The following is a 15931-nucleotide window of genomic DNA, read 5'->3' on the forward strand; positions in this document are numbered from 1 at the left end:
TGACAATTATTCCAAACCAGCCTTCACCCTGTATGCAAAGTGTGATTCATTAAGCAGGTTGTCTTACTGCAGGTGGTGTTACGTGTTTGTCAAGGGGATATTGCTGCTTCGGTGTAGGGAGAATTATTTTTAATATGAAAGGTAAAAGTTTGTATTTCCATGGCTACTCTCGGAACAATTTCATTTGCCCGCATTTCAATGTAACCTGATCTCACATATGCCTGTGAGGAGTACAAAAGCTGATTGACATACATATCAGTAGACTGCACAGATGCATAGAAAATCTTCCTCACTGCAGCTGAATTTCATATTGCCCATCTAAACTCACATTCCACCTTGAGCAATCCCTATGCCATAGGTGCTCTGTGATTAGTAAAGGATCGCTTAAGGTGGGATGTGAGTGGGAAGAAAACGTTTGAAAACCACTGTTTTAATCGCACCTCATTGACTCGTTATGTGCACGGATTCAGAACTCCAGAGGAAATGGGCCAATGACAATTTTTCTCAAGCAAAATATTTCAGTAACAATTGGATCTCGAGCAGTAACTCTCAACCTTCCCTTCCCACTCACAGACCACCTTAAGCACCGATGGCATAGAGATTACTTGTGGAATATGAGTTTAGGGGCACACTTTGAAAACCATTGAGTTACACCAACAACAATTTTTTCAAATTTTAAATTTTTATTGATAGTCCTTCGATTCGAAGAAGACGTTGTTGTGCAGTTCATCTGTGGACACGAAGGTGACTCTGCAGTCCCCGTTTGGAAGCACAGAGTCTAGCAGAATGTGGGCACTGGAAGTCCATTGTTGTAATAAACTGTGACTCCGTTCACAGTTTCCATTAGTTTTTGACAGTGCCTGCATTCAAAACTGGTGTAGGGTTCATAGCATAGGGCTCACCAGCGGGTTATGATAGCAGCCGCAGCTTCTAGTTTTCTTGGCTGAATGTCACAGTATCATAGGGTTTCCTTCACGGCGTCTTTAGAGCACTTGCGTGGATGACCTTGAGGTCTCCATTTCACCATAAAGCAACTGGCGAGGTATACGGTGATCGTCCATTCGGATGACATGTCCCACCCACTGCATCTGGGCTCTGATGATCAGGGACTCAATGCTGGTGGACTTCGCACCACCCAAGACCTCCAGGTTGGAGACACTGTCTTGCCAACGGATGTCAAGGGTGGTACAGAGAGCCCACATGTGAAATTTCTCAGTTGTTTGATGTGACATCGGTACAGAGTCCAGGTCTTGCATTCATATAGGAAAGAAGGGATGATCACAGCTCTGTAGACTTTCAGCTTTGTGGAGATGCGAACGAGAGTTTGCGGAGGAGCTAGTGGAGTCGTTCAAGTGAACCGGTACGGACTTGAAGGGCCGACATGGCCTGTTTCCGTGCTGTAAACGGTTATATGATTATATGTGTTGATTGAGCACTCTTGTATGCAACAACAATTACATAAATTAAATACCATAATATGTCATAAGACAGAAAAAGAGTGAATAGAAAGGATAGATAAATAAATATACATAGTTCCAGGTAATAAATACAAACAGATGTTCTCGAGCAGTTTTTGTTTAGGGTAGTTGGGAAAGGATCATGAGCTTGATAACTGTTTTTGAATCTAGAGACACTGGTCTTCAGGATATCGTACCTTCTGCTTCAGTGGATGACACGATTAGTGTAGCAGTTAGTGCGACACTCTTACAGTGCCAGCGCCCCGGCTTCGAATCCTGCGCTGTCTTTAAGGAATTGTACACCCTCCCTGTGTCTATGTGGGTTTCCCCAGGTGCTCTGGTGACCTTCTACCTTCCAATTAATTTGAGTGTAATTGGGTGGCTAGGGATGAAATGGCCTAAATTGGCTTCTATATCTAATCCTTCTGTAAATAAACTTTTACAATTAAATTTAAAAAGAATTTCAGAAGAGGTTGTGACTGGGTGATGGGATTTTTTAAATGATGTTGGCTGCGCTTTCTTGAGGCAGTGCTTCTCGTAGATGTCTAACATCCCTACCTGTGCACTCTCCCTCCTCCCACTTAAACTGGGGTGGGGTTATAGACAGTTAACCAAACTGGAATCTGGGAAGAAACTGGAGCACCCAGGAAAACCAGAAGAACATGCACACTCTATGCAGGTACACAGAGGTCAAGACTGAATCCATGTTACCATGGGTGTGAGACAGCAACATGATCTACAATGTCACTCTGTCCCTTTTGTCACAATGTGGTTCCTGCAGCCAGGGAAGAACAGCCCTGCGCCAGAATGGCCCAAGTGAAGAGGCCAAGTTTTAACATTAGAGGGAGCGAGAGTACATAGAAAAGACGCTACAACCACGGCTGTGGACGTGTACGCACCCTCCCCCGCACCCTCCCCCGCACCCTCCCCCGCACCCTCCCCCGCACCCTCCCCCGCACCCTCCCCCGCACCCTCCCCCGCACCCTCCCCCTCCCAAAATTGGCAGTCACAGCCAGGCATCCAGTACTTGAAACACCTCACAAGGCTCCTCCTACCCACCTCAAGACAATCCAGGGTACATTCTGGTATCTTAAACAATGGTTTTGCATTCTTGGGAGAAGATTACGGACATCAAGGTGATGTAGCAGGGATGTTGAGAGGTGTGATGGGTGGTGCGTGGCAGAGGAATGTTATTGTTGTCAGCAAACCAACATCAGAATTTGATCTACATAGATAGCAAGATACTATCTATAGTCTGTTATTTAAACAATGTTGGTTATGTTTTGGAACTGCTCCTTTATGTTTAATGGAACCACAAGTTGTTTCTCCTTTGATAAACATACCAAGGCCAAATCCAAACACCGGATCCTTGGTGTTCTGTTGGTTCTCCCAAGAGTTTGTGCAGTCCACAATGCTGGTATAAGATAGGGTCAGGACAAGGTGGGTGAGTGGCAAGCACCAAGTCTCTGCTTGTGAGGTTCCAACTTATTTATTTCATTGATAGGAGCAGCAAGGGAAGGGACCTGGAGGAAAGATGACAGAGGGAGAAGGAAAGAAAGCGACATGGTCAATGGGACTAGCGAAATGATGGTCTCGATAGACTAGAAGGGCTGAATGGCCTGTTTCTCGTGCTGTAGTGTTCTATGGTTCTATTCTGTTTTGGCAGTTTCCAACCAGATGCCATTAATGTTGACCTCCAATTTCCCATGTTCCCGCTTCCTCTGGCTTCATTCCTCCAGCCCCCTTCCCTTCCTGCTCCTATCAACGAAATACTACTTTTTAGCCCTCTCTCCATCACTTCAGCTGTTTTCTCATCTACTCTCCCACCTGTATCCACCTGTTAGCTTTTATCTGTGGGTCTGTGTTCCTTCCCATTCCTCACTTCCTCTCCTCCCCCCTCCTTTTTATTTAGACTTCTGCCTAATATTGGTTATCCTTTACTTCTGATGGGATACTGGACTTCATTCGTCGGACAATTGAGTTCAAGAGTCAAGAGGTGATGTTGCAACTCAACAAACCTCTAGTGAGTCCACACTTGGAATATTGTCTTCATACTTGATCACCTCATTACAGGAAGGACATGCAAGCTATGGAGTGGGTGAGAGGAGATTTGCCAGGATGTTGCCTGGATTGGAACAAGTCTTATGAGGTTAGGTTAGCAGAGCTAGGTCTTTTCTCTTTGGAGCGTAGAAGGATGAGAGGTGACTTAATAGAGGTCTATAAGATTATGAGAGACATAGATAAGGTAAACAGTCATCACATTTTTTCCCCAGGGCAGGAGCAGCAAATGCCAGAGGCCATCTGTACAAAATAAAGGGAGGAAACTTTAGGGGATAATTGTGGGGCCCTCAAAAGCATTTCTGGGGATGGTGGTGGTGGTGGTGGTGGAGGTTGAAACATTAGGGGCATTTAAGAGACTCTTAAACAGGCATATGGATGAAAGAAAAATAGAGGGTTACAAGGTATGAAGGGTTTAGATTTTTTTGTGTAGGAATATATAGATCGGCATAACATTGAGGGCTGAAAGGCTGAGGCACCATCAATAACCACAAAAGACTGAAGTTGTGAAACTGATGCGCTTTTATTAATTAGAGACTGGAACAGCCGTCCACCTCATTGACTGATCAAGGGAGAGTGAAATAGGGAGCATGCAAAGACCTATGGATAAGATTGGTCTAGGGAGGCATGTCTAGCCTAGCACAACAGTGATTTACCACATGTTCACTGTAGTGTTCTATGTTCATGCTTATTAAAGATGACACTAAACCCTCACTATGTCAAAGTCCACTTTATTATTGCCTCTCCTCAAACCACGGAGACTCAATTCCTCTTGTAAAAGAGGACAATGCATTTCTGCAGTGTCTTTCACAATCTAAGGATTTTACCAAGCATTTTTTGGTGATTATGTACATTTTAAACTGTCATCACTGTACACTGGAAAACTTCCTCCTGTAATATTCCTCCACCTACCGCAAATACAAGTTTAAAACATTGGAGTTTCGAACGAAGATCAAACTACCGATAGTCTCCCACTATCAACTTCCTATTTAGATGTTCTATGGTTTGTTGAGGGATTTTTATACTGATTTGTCCATTGCATCTTGTCAATCCCTTACTCATTACCCAAATCACCATATTTGTTGCTCTGGTAACGTGGTTGGCTATTATCAATCGTGACCAATTCATGAATGCAGTTAGACATCAACCATCAAGAAATCTTTGGCTTCAGCCTGTTACTTAATCTTTGGAGGGACATAAGGAGGTAAATTTGTTAATTTTTAAAAGTAAAATTTTGAACCTCCCAAGTTCTCGTTTAACATCAGCTGACTGTGCACATACATCCAGATGAAACAGCCTTTCTCCAGACCACGGTGCTCACACATGCTACACAGTGCATAACAATTACATCTATACATAAAAAAATTAATATAAAATTAACGTGCATAAATATTTCAGAACTAACCCAAGATCCTCACTTCTGTCTAGCGTAGAATAAAATTAATATTTGTAGTCACGTACAGCTTTTGAATAACAGAAGTGGTTCACAAATTTAATTTCAAAAATTAACAAAATAAAACTTCAAAAGCAGAACTTTAGTTAACCCACAATCTAAATTACAAGCATAATTTATCCAGTTTAATCTCTCAGCATGCCTTTGCTATTGATCTATTAATTTAAAAGGACATTCCAATAATTTTTAATCAGGCTAAATTGGATAAACTTGATAGAAATCAGTGCATATTCTTATCGAATTACCCATGACAACCATTCATTAGGATAAGTTCCAAAATGTTGATAAGAAAGATTTTTGAACAACCCCACATCCACTTTTCTTGAAGGATCTCCATCGTTTATTCCTAGGTTCTTGTTTATTGGAAAATATTCAACAATCCTGAAGACACCTGGATTGATTGATTGAACCTGGCTGGTGAAAATTTTATATATATATATATAAGACATTCGCTCACAAAATTCCCATTGGTGCGACTGTTGGAGCCTCTCAGCTCCTGTGACCAGGGATTAATTCTGACCTCGGGTGCTGTCTATGACAACTTTGCATCTTTTCCCTGTGACTGGATGGGTATTCTCTGGCTGTTCTGCTTTCCTCCCATGTCTTAAAAATTGCTCAAAAGAGGATTTTCACCAAGGACACCTTTAAGACAATGAACCTACTATTACCTGTGACTTTGAACAATAACATTTTGGAAACCTGGTAACGTAAGGGGATACAATGTCTGGAAGATTGTTATGAAAAGGACTTTTCATGTCATTTGAACAGCTGAAGAACAAATACGACTTGTCCAATAAGACCTTTTTTTGTTACAATCCTTCCTTAGGGCCAATTTGAGCCCTGAAATGACTCAACCAGGATTCACTAAAAAGGAGAAATGACTCCATGAAGGAAATGTATATAAATTTATTTGTAGAATGTATTTTTTATTGATGACTGAGAGCCCAAAGCCAGGTTTCCATAAATCCAGGGTGAGATGGGAGTCAGACTTAGACTCCTTTTACATTCTACCTGGCTCTGCACAGAGGTGGAGCCCTCTGTGACACCCAAACCAAGATCATGGGAATCACCTTTCCAGTAGACCCAGAGCTTTGTCTTCTGGGGAAATTCACCATGGTTGATAGGTCACTAATTCTCAAATTTAAGTTCACAGAAATTGCCGTATGTTTGACCAGGAAGTGCATAGAAGTTACATGGAAGTGTGACTCCCATCTACTCATGGATAGGTGGTCTTCAGAGACCAGAATAGCTGCATCCCACTTGAAAAGGTCACATATAATCTCAGGAAGGGATAGAACACCTTCCTAAATATCTAGCAGCCTTATTTAGAGCATGTAGGTAACTCACTGGCAGCAATATAGGGTTACGATCACTACTGGCTTGCTGGGAGACCTCTGTAAAGATTTTAACACTGTGGTATTATCATGTGTCCACATTGTACACACTGACAATGGGATACTTTTTTGTGTTTCTTTCCCTTCTTTCTCTGTTTAATAGGGGAGGGGGTGGAGGGAGGGATTCTCTTGATGTTTTGCATTTGGTATGATTGTTCGTTGTTAAATATATTTAAAATGACAAAATGATAAAATGATAATTGCAAAAAATTAAAAATTGCTCACTACAGTAAAATCCCTGTTATCTGGAATTCAAGCATCCAGAAAACTAAATAGGTTAAAAAAAATTTAAAAACTTTAAAATTGGTGTTTTCTGCCTCCTCTCTCCACCCCCACCCCCTCCCCAACAGCGGTTAGGTTGCCAATCTCAAGCAACTGGAAAATTCACTTATCTGGCATCTACCAATTCCCCATACCAGATATCAGGGTTTTATTTCAAATTGTACCTAATGCAGGGAGTTAATGGAAAAATATGGAAAATAAAATGGATTATGGTTAGATTGGTGCAAAAATGGATGTTTGATGATCAAGCAGCTCAGTGGACAAAGGACCTGTGTCCATACTGTATCTCTCCACGCCTCCATATCATATTATTATTGCCTCTCCTCAAACCACGGAGACTCAATTCATATTGTCCAACGCACAACATTGTATTTATATATGTGAGTCACAATTTTTCTGCTTTAGTTTTTCTGTCATGTGTGATAAATCTGAGAGGATTTTAGACAAGTTCTAATCCCTCAGTGTACGAAGCTGGGAGGATCCTCTTTTGTGGCCTTCCCCCTTACCACCTATTCTCAACAGGGGCCCTATGCCTCTTCACACATGCCTCCCCACCCATGGGGGCCACAGCACATTTAAGTAAAAGCCTTATTTTCTTTTCACCTCACATAACAAATATTTTTATGTTGTTTGTAAAAGAGACGTATGGAAGAAACCGAGAAAGGGCTCACAAACTTTGAGAAGAGTCCCGGGGGGGAGTGGTGGTCAGAAGAGCCAAGCAAAGATTGCGCCAAGTTTTGTTGTGTCCACATCACTTGAACATAGAACATTAAAGCACACTAAAGACTTTTTGGCCCACAATGTTGTGCCGACTTATTTATACCTAAAAAATTAAACCATCTCTATCTCTTTCATGTGCTTTAGAGTCTCTTCTGTGTCCATATTGTACCAGCCTCCACCACCATCCCTGGCAATGCAATCCAGGTACCCAAAACTCTGTGTGGAAAAAAAAATCCTCTCTTCATTTTGTACAGATATCCTCTGGGAAAAAGGTGCTGGCTATTGCCAGGGTCAGAAAGATTCAGTTCAAAACTTCTCCCTGTTCTGGAGGGCCAGTAAATTCTTGGCAGTGTTTGATTAGGAATTGATCATCTTCCAGCAGCAGTTTTGATATTTGATTCATCGTGCATTCTTTTAGACCACTGAATCCGGTGTTACACAGCTGCTTTGGATGAATCTCAACAAAGACCATGACATCTAGAAATTCTTGGCAATCTCACATTCAAGGAGATAAATGAAGGTCATATCTCCATTGAAGCCCAGTCTGTGTACTCCACATCTGGGATATGTTCAGAATATTGATGTTAAACACAGATCTCTTTTGGGTTAGTTTCCTCCTAGAGGAGTCCATCAGTATTGGTACAAAGTCTGGGATTTAATCTCTTTGGTTCTGGGTTGTCAGTAGGGCATTAAAAAGTGAATCCTATTGTGCTCTAAACAAGCTCATTTTCCAAGCGTTACCACTGTATAACATCCCTGTGAATGAGTTGAGAATGGGAGACGCCACTTACAGTCAGAAAGAGAAGCAAAAGTGAGCCCCCCACCCCCCCACCACCCAGAGTCACTGATTGTCTGTGGCTTCACCTCCAGCACTCCCGCAGCCGCCACAACCACAAAGACTTTGGTCCAAACCATCAGCAACTCGAGCTTCAGATGCACACCTCTGACACGATCAGGAAGTCTCCAGCACCCTCGGCACCCTCTCACGTCCTGGTTCCAATGCATAATACCCCTTCAGTCAATCTTGAGCCAGTTTCCAGCAGTCTGCAGCCTGGTGTGAGTCCCTTGACTGCAGTCGCCAGCAGCCCACAGCCTGAGTGGGTTCCTTGCCTCGAGTCACCAACCATCTGCCACCTGTGTGTTCTTTAGCTGCAGTGCCCCTCACTGGTCCACTGCTGTGGTCACTGTTCCGTGAGTCATCTCCTCTGCTTCTCCTTCTGGCGGGTAGTATCCTTCATTTTCTATTGCTCTGTCCCAGTCCTCAGCTCCCCAGAATCTGGACCCTGGGGAATGCTGGAGAAGACCTGATAAGGGAAATGGTTTGCTACTGGCCCTATTTCTCACCTGCTTATTTACAAAACTTGTAGGTCCTGTTTTATCTAAAATAAAAACTGTAATGATTCAGAGAGTTACATGGCATGGAAGCTGGCACATTCATTCAGCTTGTCCATGTCAACCAAGCTCTCTTATTTGAGCTAATCCCATTTGCCTGAGTTTGGCCTTTAAACCAGGGGTGGCCGAACAGTGGCTTGTGAGCCACATGTGGCTCTTTGACATAGAATGTGCGGTTCGTAGAACTACATTGGCTGTGACAGGAATCGTACAAGCTGCACATTGTATGACAAAGAACTGCCTGTGACCGTGGACTCTTGCCTAGGCCCATCCGAGCTCCTGAAGCCCCGACCACAGACTCTCACCAAGGCCCATCTGAGCTCCCAAAGCTCCGAACACGGAATTACCACCCAGTCCTGGCCGCCCATCCAAGCTCCTGATGCCTCAAACATTGCAGGTGTTTTAACTGCAGCTAAAAGTAGTATACGTGTAATAGTTGACCCCTAAATTTTACCCTAAAAATTGGTCCACAAATTCAACTATTTCACACATATATATGGTATGTGTACTTTTTGGTTACTTGTGCACCAACATACGGGGCTCAAATCCTGTCTGCAGGGAGTTTTTTTACATTTTCCCTGTGTCTGTGTGGGTATCCTCCGGGTGCTCTGGATTCCCCTCACCCTTCAAAACATACAGGCTTGTAGATTAATGTAATTGGGCTCCATGGATTTAAATGAGCGGAATTGGGTGCTACCGTGATGTAAATAAAAATACAGGCATCTTAAACCTTGAATCCACCTGCTGCTGCCATTTGACCCCAGCTTGACCAACACAACTTCCAATCTTATCAGAAATCTACCCGCGACTTCCAAACAAAACTAATTTTGAAATTTGAAATTTCATTTAGACGGACAGCATAGTAACAGGCCATTGCGGCCCACGAGTTCATGTCGCCCAATTGCACCCAAATAACCTACACCTCTGGTACTTTTTGAACAGTGGGAAGCAACTGGAGACCGCGGGTAAAACCCACACAGATATGGGGAGAACATACAAACTCCTTACAGACAGCATGGGATTCAAACCCCTGCCCCGATTACTGGCGCTGTAAAGGCTTTGCGCTGACCGCTATGCCAACCGTGCTGCCGCCCAAATGTAACAATGCTGAATATGGAGCAAAACTGCAAATTTCAATCAGTTTATAAATTTCAAATAACGATTGATCAGTCACTGTAACACCCTCCCCCCCCAAGCATAAAGCCCTCCAATAGGTATCGGACACAACCCAGGTCATCACAAGCAAAACTCTCCCCACTATTGTGTACGTCGACAAGAAACACTGCCATCAGAGAGCAGCAGCACTCATCAAAGATCCATACTACCCAGCGCACACTCTGTTCACGCCGCTGCCATCAGGAAAGAGGTCTAGGTACCACAAGGCTTGCACCACCAGGTTCAGGAACAGCTGCTCCCCCTCCACCACTAGACGCCTCAACGTGAAACGCAATCATTTAAGGTCTCTGACTTGTGCACTTCATTGATTTTCTTTTGTTCTCTCTGTGTCGCAGTCCGTTGCTTTGCATTCGTTATCTGTTCACGGTTCGTTTATTTGTTTGCACGTTTATGCTATGCACAGTTCATTTTCTGGCACCACCAAGAAGCGGTAAGTCTGGTGCGCCTCTGCAGGGCGAAGGAATCGCCGGGTTGTATGTGATGTCATGTATGTTCTTTGCCCATCAATCTGAAAGAACAGCACATGTCAGGCAACAACCTCCTCATGCATACCTGCAAAAGTACCCCGAATGAATGAAGAAGCATCCCATCAGCAGAAATAAAGCATCTGGCCACGTTTCAGATCAAAGGAGATGTGCAATTGTGCAAAAAGCAAACTCGAAATGAGCTGAGCAGTCATTTATTTCCAATGTTCTATCTATTGCAGCAAAGTATTCACTTCCAAAAGCAGACCAAAGAAGTACCTAATAGTGGATAAAGTTGTTTGAAATTGCAAATAATAAAGGAGGGTGGTTTAGCAATGCACTCAGCTGTTTCCGCCCCCCGCCCCAATTATAATGGCCCACAGTCCCAGTCCTTGACATGGTTGCGCGATCTATGCAAAAGGTAAAACCACCCAGGAAGTGGATCTCCAGCCTGACAACTTCATATACTGTACACACACAGCTCGACAGTCTCCGGCTTGACAGAGAAGCCACCGCAGGTGACAAGACGCCAGCAAACATGTTTCGAAGAAAACGCAGCGTTTCTTTCGGGGGATTTGGCTGGTGAGTGGCTTTGTTTTAAAAACAAAACAGGGGCGATTTGTTGCAAAATTGCAACACAAAAAAAAAGTTATTGGAACCGAACCACGTCCAACGATCGTGGCCCCAAAGGATGTTTCCTAGCGTTGCCCGCTCACCACTTTATATTGGGATCGGAAAGAAACCAGCTCCGGGGCTGTTGCGCTGCCTGGCCCGATTGAGTGCAGGTTGAGTGTGAAACTGCTTGTCCTGTGCTTGCACGGCGTGGACCCTCTCGAGTCACAGTTCAGTGGCGCCCACCTCTCTGACAGAAGCCAGGCAGGGCAACTTGTCATGGGTTGCAATACATTAGTAACAGATGTTTTACTCCACTGGCCCATCCAGTGTTGGGGTCTTGTGATGGCCAACTTTTCTCTGGAAATTATCTCAGCTGGGGGCTCACCACTTTGAATCCCCCTCCCCACCCCGTGGTTCCCGCCCAAGTCCCTGCAGTGGAAGAAGTCCAGAGGGAATTGCTGCTTCCTTTCTTGCTCTCTGGAAGGTATCAATCGACCTCTACCTTCCAAAGCAAATGCCAGACATGGGTCAAATGGGACCCAAGACCCTTGGTTTCCCAGTTACCCTTTGTGTCACTGCACAAGAATTTCCAGGCCATGACAGCCTTCCACAACAAAGTGCATTGACATCATCAGATTCCCTTCCAACATCCTGGGGACCTTCTTTGTCATGGATGGCCCCTTTTCATTGGCGGAACACTCGTCTTCCTCCTGAGCACCCTCCAACTGGATGGCATTGATATCAACTACTCTAGTTTCCATTCAGATCCTCCCGACTCCTCCTTTCCTCCAGTTCTCTCTCTCTCTCTCTCTCCCCCTTTCCCTCAGTCTCCTTTCACAGAGCCAAAAATCAAATCTCACCTTTTCTCATTATATGCATTTCACACCTTGTGACCCACTCCCATTCATTCCCCTTTCTCTCCCAGTCTTTAATCAAGATGCCTGCCTGCTCTTGGTTGATATCAATAGTTCTCAACCTTTTTCTTCCCACTCGTATCTTCTTTCTTTGGCTTGGCTTCGCGGACGAAGATTTATGGAGGGGTAAAAGTCCACGTCAGCTGCAGGCTCGTTTGTGGCTGACAAGTCCGATGCGGGACAGGCAGACACGGTTGCAGGGGAAAATTGGTGGGTTGGGGTTGGGTGTTGGGTTTTTCCTCCTTTGTCTTTTGTCAGTGAGGTGGGCTCTGCGGTCTTCTTCAAAGGAGGTTGCTGCCCGCCGAACTGTGAGGCGCCAAGATGCACGGTTTGAGGCGAGATCTGCCCACTGGCGGTGGTCAATGTGGCAGGCACCAAGAGATTTCTTTAGGCAGTCCTTGTACCTCTTCTTTGGTGCACCTCTGACACGATGGCCAGTGGAGAGCTCGCCATATAACACGATCTTGGGAAGGCGATGGTCCTCCATTCTGTATACCACCTTAAATAATACCTTACTAGCCACAGAGCGCCCACTGGCTTGTACCTTGAAGAAGGACTCAGGCCCGAAATGCCAGAAATGGATCTCTATCTCCTATGGATGCTGCGAGACCTGTTGAGTTCCACCAGCACTTGTGTGTTTTTACTGCAATCACAACATCTGCAAACTTTCGTGTTTCAGACCACCTTAAATATTCCTTTACTTATTGCGGTCCACCTATTATGAATTAGAAGACCATAAGCTAGGAGTGCTGTTAACACTGAGGTCAGAGATAAATGAGAAGCCCTCACCCACCCAGACCACTGGTAGGATTCTTGTTGGGTTACGGTGGGGAAAATGTATTTTGTTGTCAAATTTATCACCTTATTTAACATGTTACTTGTTTAATTGTCTTTGCTGCGTCAAGGCCATCATGTATTGTTTGGGGGAGCATGGTCTATGCAGGTTGGCTTCATTTATTCCAACAGTGACGACGAACATTGCTTTACCATACTGGCACCACAGGAATAGAAGTGTCTCAATGTTGATATGCATCTTTATTACCAAGTCCACTTAAGCAGTTTGACTATCCTTGGATGGTTATAACTGGCACTGTACAGGTGTTAAGAAAGGCTTTACATTCAGTTTTATTGACATGATAAAGCCGTGCCCCTTGGAATGGCCAGCAAAATAACTTGCACATTGCTGCTGCCTTTCAGACTACATTGTGACACTGTAAACCAGCTATTCACAATGCCCCACCCCCCCGCCCCTCCTCAAGACTCTGCTCAAAGTTTATGCGCCCCCTTCCCTGTGAAGCAGTCAAGATTTGGTTTCTTCCTTACTTCTCTCCTCCAAACTGTATCACGTTTAAGATTTCTTTTCACCTCATGTAACAGAAATATTTCTCATATTCCTGTTATGTAGTTGGTAGGGGAGCACAAAATAAACCAAAGCTTGACTGCTTCACAGGGAAGTGGAGGTGGGGCGGGGGGGGTGTTCCATAAACTTTGAGCAGAGTCCTGGGGGTGGGGGGGGGCATAGCCAAAAAAAAAAGGATTGGGAATGGTTGCTCAAGACTATTACTCCACTCAGATCACCGGTATCCTGCGCACCACTTTTATGAGCATGTAATGCAGTTACATGGCTGATGATAAAAAATAATAGTGTACTGCTGAACACAGAGGGTCAGCATGCTTACATCATTGTTGCTTGAGAGTGTGGACTACATTTTGTGGGGGGGGTGGAAACACTAAAGAAAGCCACGGTGAGAATTGCTGCGTTTCTGGTGTGGTCTGGGCTCTCTTTGGATGAGGGCTTCTCGTCATTTATCTGCAACAACTGACATCAGTAATGGGTTCATGACAGGAATAGAAAGAACTTGCATTTATACAGCCCCTTCTGCAATCTCAAATGTTCTGAGCTTTGCAGTTACCGTTTAAAGCGCCATCAATGCTTGACGCAAAGTGCAGCCCCCAGTGACCAGACAATTATTTAGTTGTGTTGTTTGAAGCGTTACTACCATATTGTCCGGGCAGAGGAGAATGCTTTCTGGTCTTTGTTGTAATGTATTAACGGGGTGAGAAAGAATTAGATTCAGAATTTATGGTCAAGAACATGTCACGGAATGTGTTATTTTGCAGCAAGGTCAGAGTGCAAACCATCTTACAAAATAAATAAATTATAGTGCAAGAACAAGTCCTGGAGTCGATGGAGAGCCGCTGACTTGCTCCAACCCTTACCTCATGTTTTGATCTGGGTTGGGATACCCTGTCTTGAGCTAGATTGAACAGGATGGAAAGATGCCCTGGAGAGAATGGCACTTCAGGGATTCATTGTGATAACTTTTTTAAAATCAATGGACTCTGTGGCAAGCTGCTGAGCTGCAGAACAATGGGTATTTGTCAAGACAATTTCAGGAAATTTTCACAGAGAGTAGAGGGTGCTAGGAATACATTGCCTGGGGTGGTGGTGGAGGCAGGTACTATAACAACATTTAAGTTACTCTTAGACAGGCTGTATGACTGTTAATAGAAATATTTCAGATTTGTTGTCAGAGTACATTCATGGCATCACATATAACCCTGAGATTCTTTTTCCTAATTGGTAGTGCAAAAAATAAGGTATGCAGCGTAAACATGGTTACAAACAGAGAGCTCTAAACAGATAACAAAAGGAAACAAACTGTGCAATACAGAGAGAATTAAAAATTTGCAATAATAAATATTTTAAAATTACTATGGAAGCCTAAGGTCTGGATGCAGGTCAATGGGACTAGGCAGAATAGTAGTTTGGCACAGATTAGATGGGCCAAATGGCCTGGATGTTCTATGGGTTTTAGTCACTTTTTAACATCTTGAAAATGATTTTTTTTAAAATTCGTGTTTACCAATCTTTTTTCTCATTTCAAGACAAGAGCATCTGTGGCAGTCTATGCCGATGTGAATACTTTGCCAGCATCGAAGGTGTTGCACCAACCACTTCACTTGTTCATTTGAACTGGGTCACAACAGAGCTGCAGTATTGAGCAGTCACATTTCTGCAACATCAGTTAACTGCTGGTGATCTTAAAGGATTGCTATCAGGAAATGGGACCCCTCCTTTGACTGAAAGCTGCACACACCCTTTGTGGTAGAGTACCAGTAAATCTTTCAGAACATTTTTGTTTTTGATGTGTTTAAAAAAAAAGCCTCGAGTAATGAAAGAAAGTAAAAGAGGAACCAGAATGGACATGATATTGCTCAATAGCCTGATTTTTTTTCTTCTCTCTGTGATATAGTGAACTCCTGGGTGTTATAACAGAAAGAACATTCTTTCCTTTAAGTCTGGGCTTCTTTAAACTGGCGGCCTTACCTTTTGTTCCCTTTGCCCATATTTTAGGGTTCCTTCACTCCCCCTCCCTCATTTAAAACCAACAAGAAAATTCAACTCTTTGACAAAATGTTGAGCCACCCTTCTCGTTATTTCTTCCTTCTGAAACTGAAACACGTTGGAATGTTTCTCTACGATTCAAACTACTGTAGAGGTGAAAGGTTGTTCTCACCACTTCAGAATCAGAATTTATTGTCACAAACAAGTCATAAAATTCAGTGTTTTGTGGCAGCATCAATGTTTGCTCTTTGACGCTACTGCAAAACACCGAATTTCAGGACTTGTTCGTGACAATAAATTCTGAAGTGGTAAGAACAACCTTTCACTCGACCTAGTATACACTATACAGTACTTCCTCCACTCTTTGCCAGGTTGCATGCCTACCAATCCAGCCTTTTTAATTACACCATCTTACACAACCTTGCCAGTAAGGATAATGACACCTCCCTACCGGACAGACTGAACATCTTCTATGTACGGTGTGATGAGAAGAACAGGATGACGACGAATAAAACTCCGTGTCCCCCTGATGAACAGGCCCCCTGCATACCCACGGCCGAGGTGAAGAGAACTCTATCCAAGGTGAACCCACGCAAGTTGGTGAGACCAGACAAGATGCTTGGTTGGGAACTGAAGGACTGCACAGACCAATTGACG

At 43.8% G+C, this 15931-nt stretch overlaps 1 protein-coding gene across 3 annotated transcripts in view; it reads left to right on the forward strand.

The window, feature by feature from the left end:
• Positions 1–15931, forward strand: part of LOC138749415 (rap1 GTPase-activating protein 2-like) — a 291433-nt gene that overhangs the window by 38543 nt on the left and 236959 nt on the right. For 2 of the 3 annotated variants that reach the window (XM_069910700.1, XM_069910702.1), the window contains exon 2: positions 10878–10978. In XM_069910700.1, the coding sequence (XP_069766801.1) occupies positions 10935–10978 (44 nt within the window). In that variant the 5' untranslated portion in view covers positions 10878–10934. Of the gene's footprint in view, positions 1–10855; positions 10979–15931 lie in introns of those variants that run through there. The other variant, XM_069910701.1, reaches the window with a different exon arrangement.

Source organism: Narcine bancroftii, chromosome 14 (assembly GCF_036971445.1).
Source record: "Narcine bancroftii isolate sNarBan1 chromosome 14, sNarBan1.hap1, whole genome shotgun sequence".
In the NCBI taxonomy this organism is placed as follows: domain Eukaryota; kingdom Metazoa; phylum Chordata; class Chondrichthyes; order Torpediniformes; family Narcinidae; genus Narcine; species Narcine bancroftii.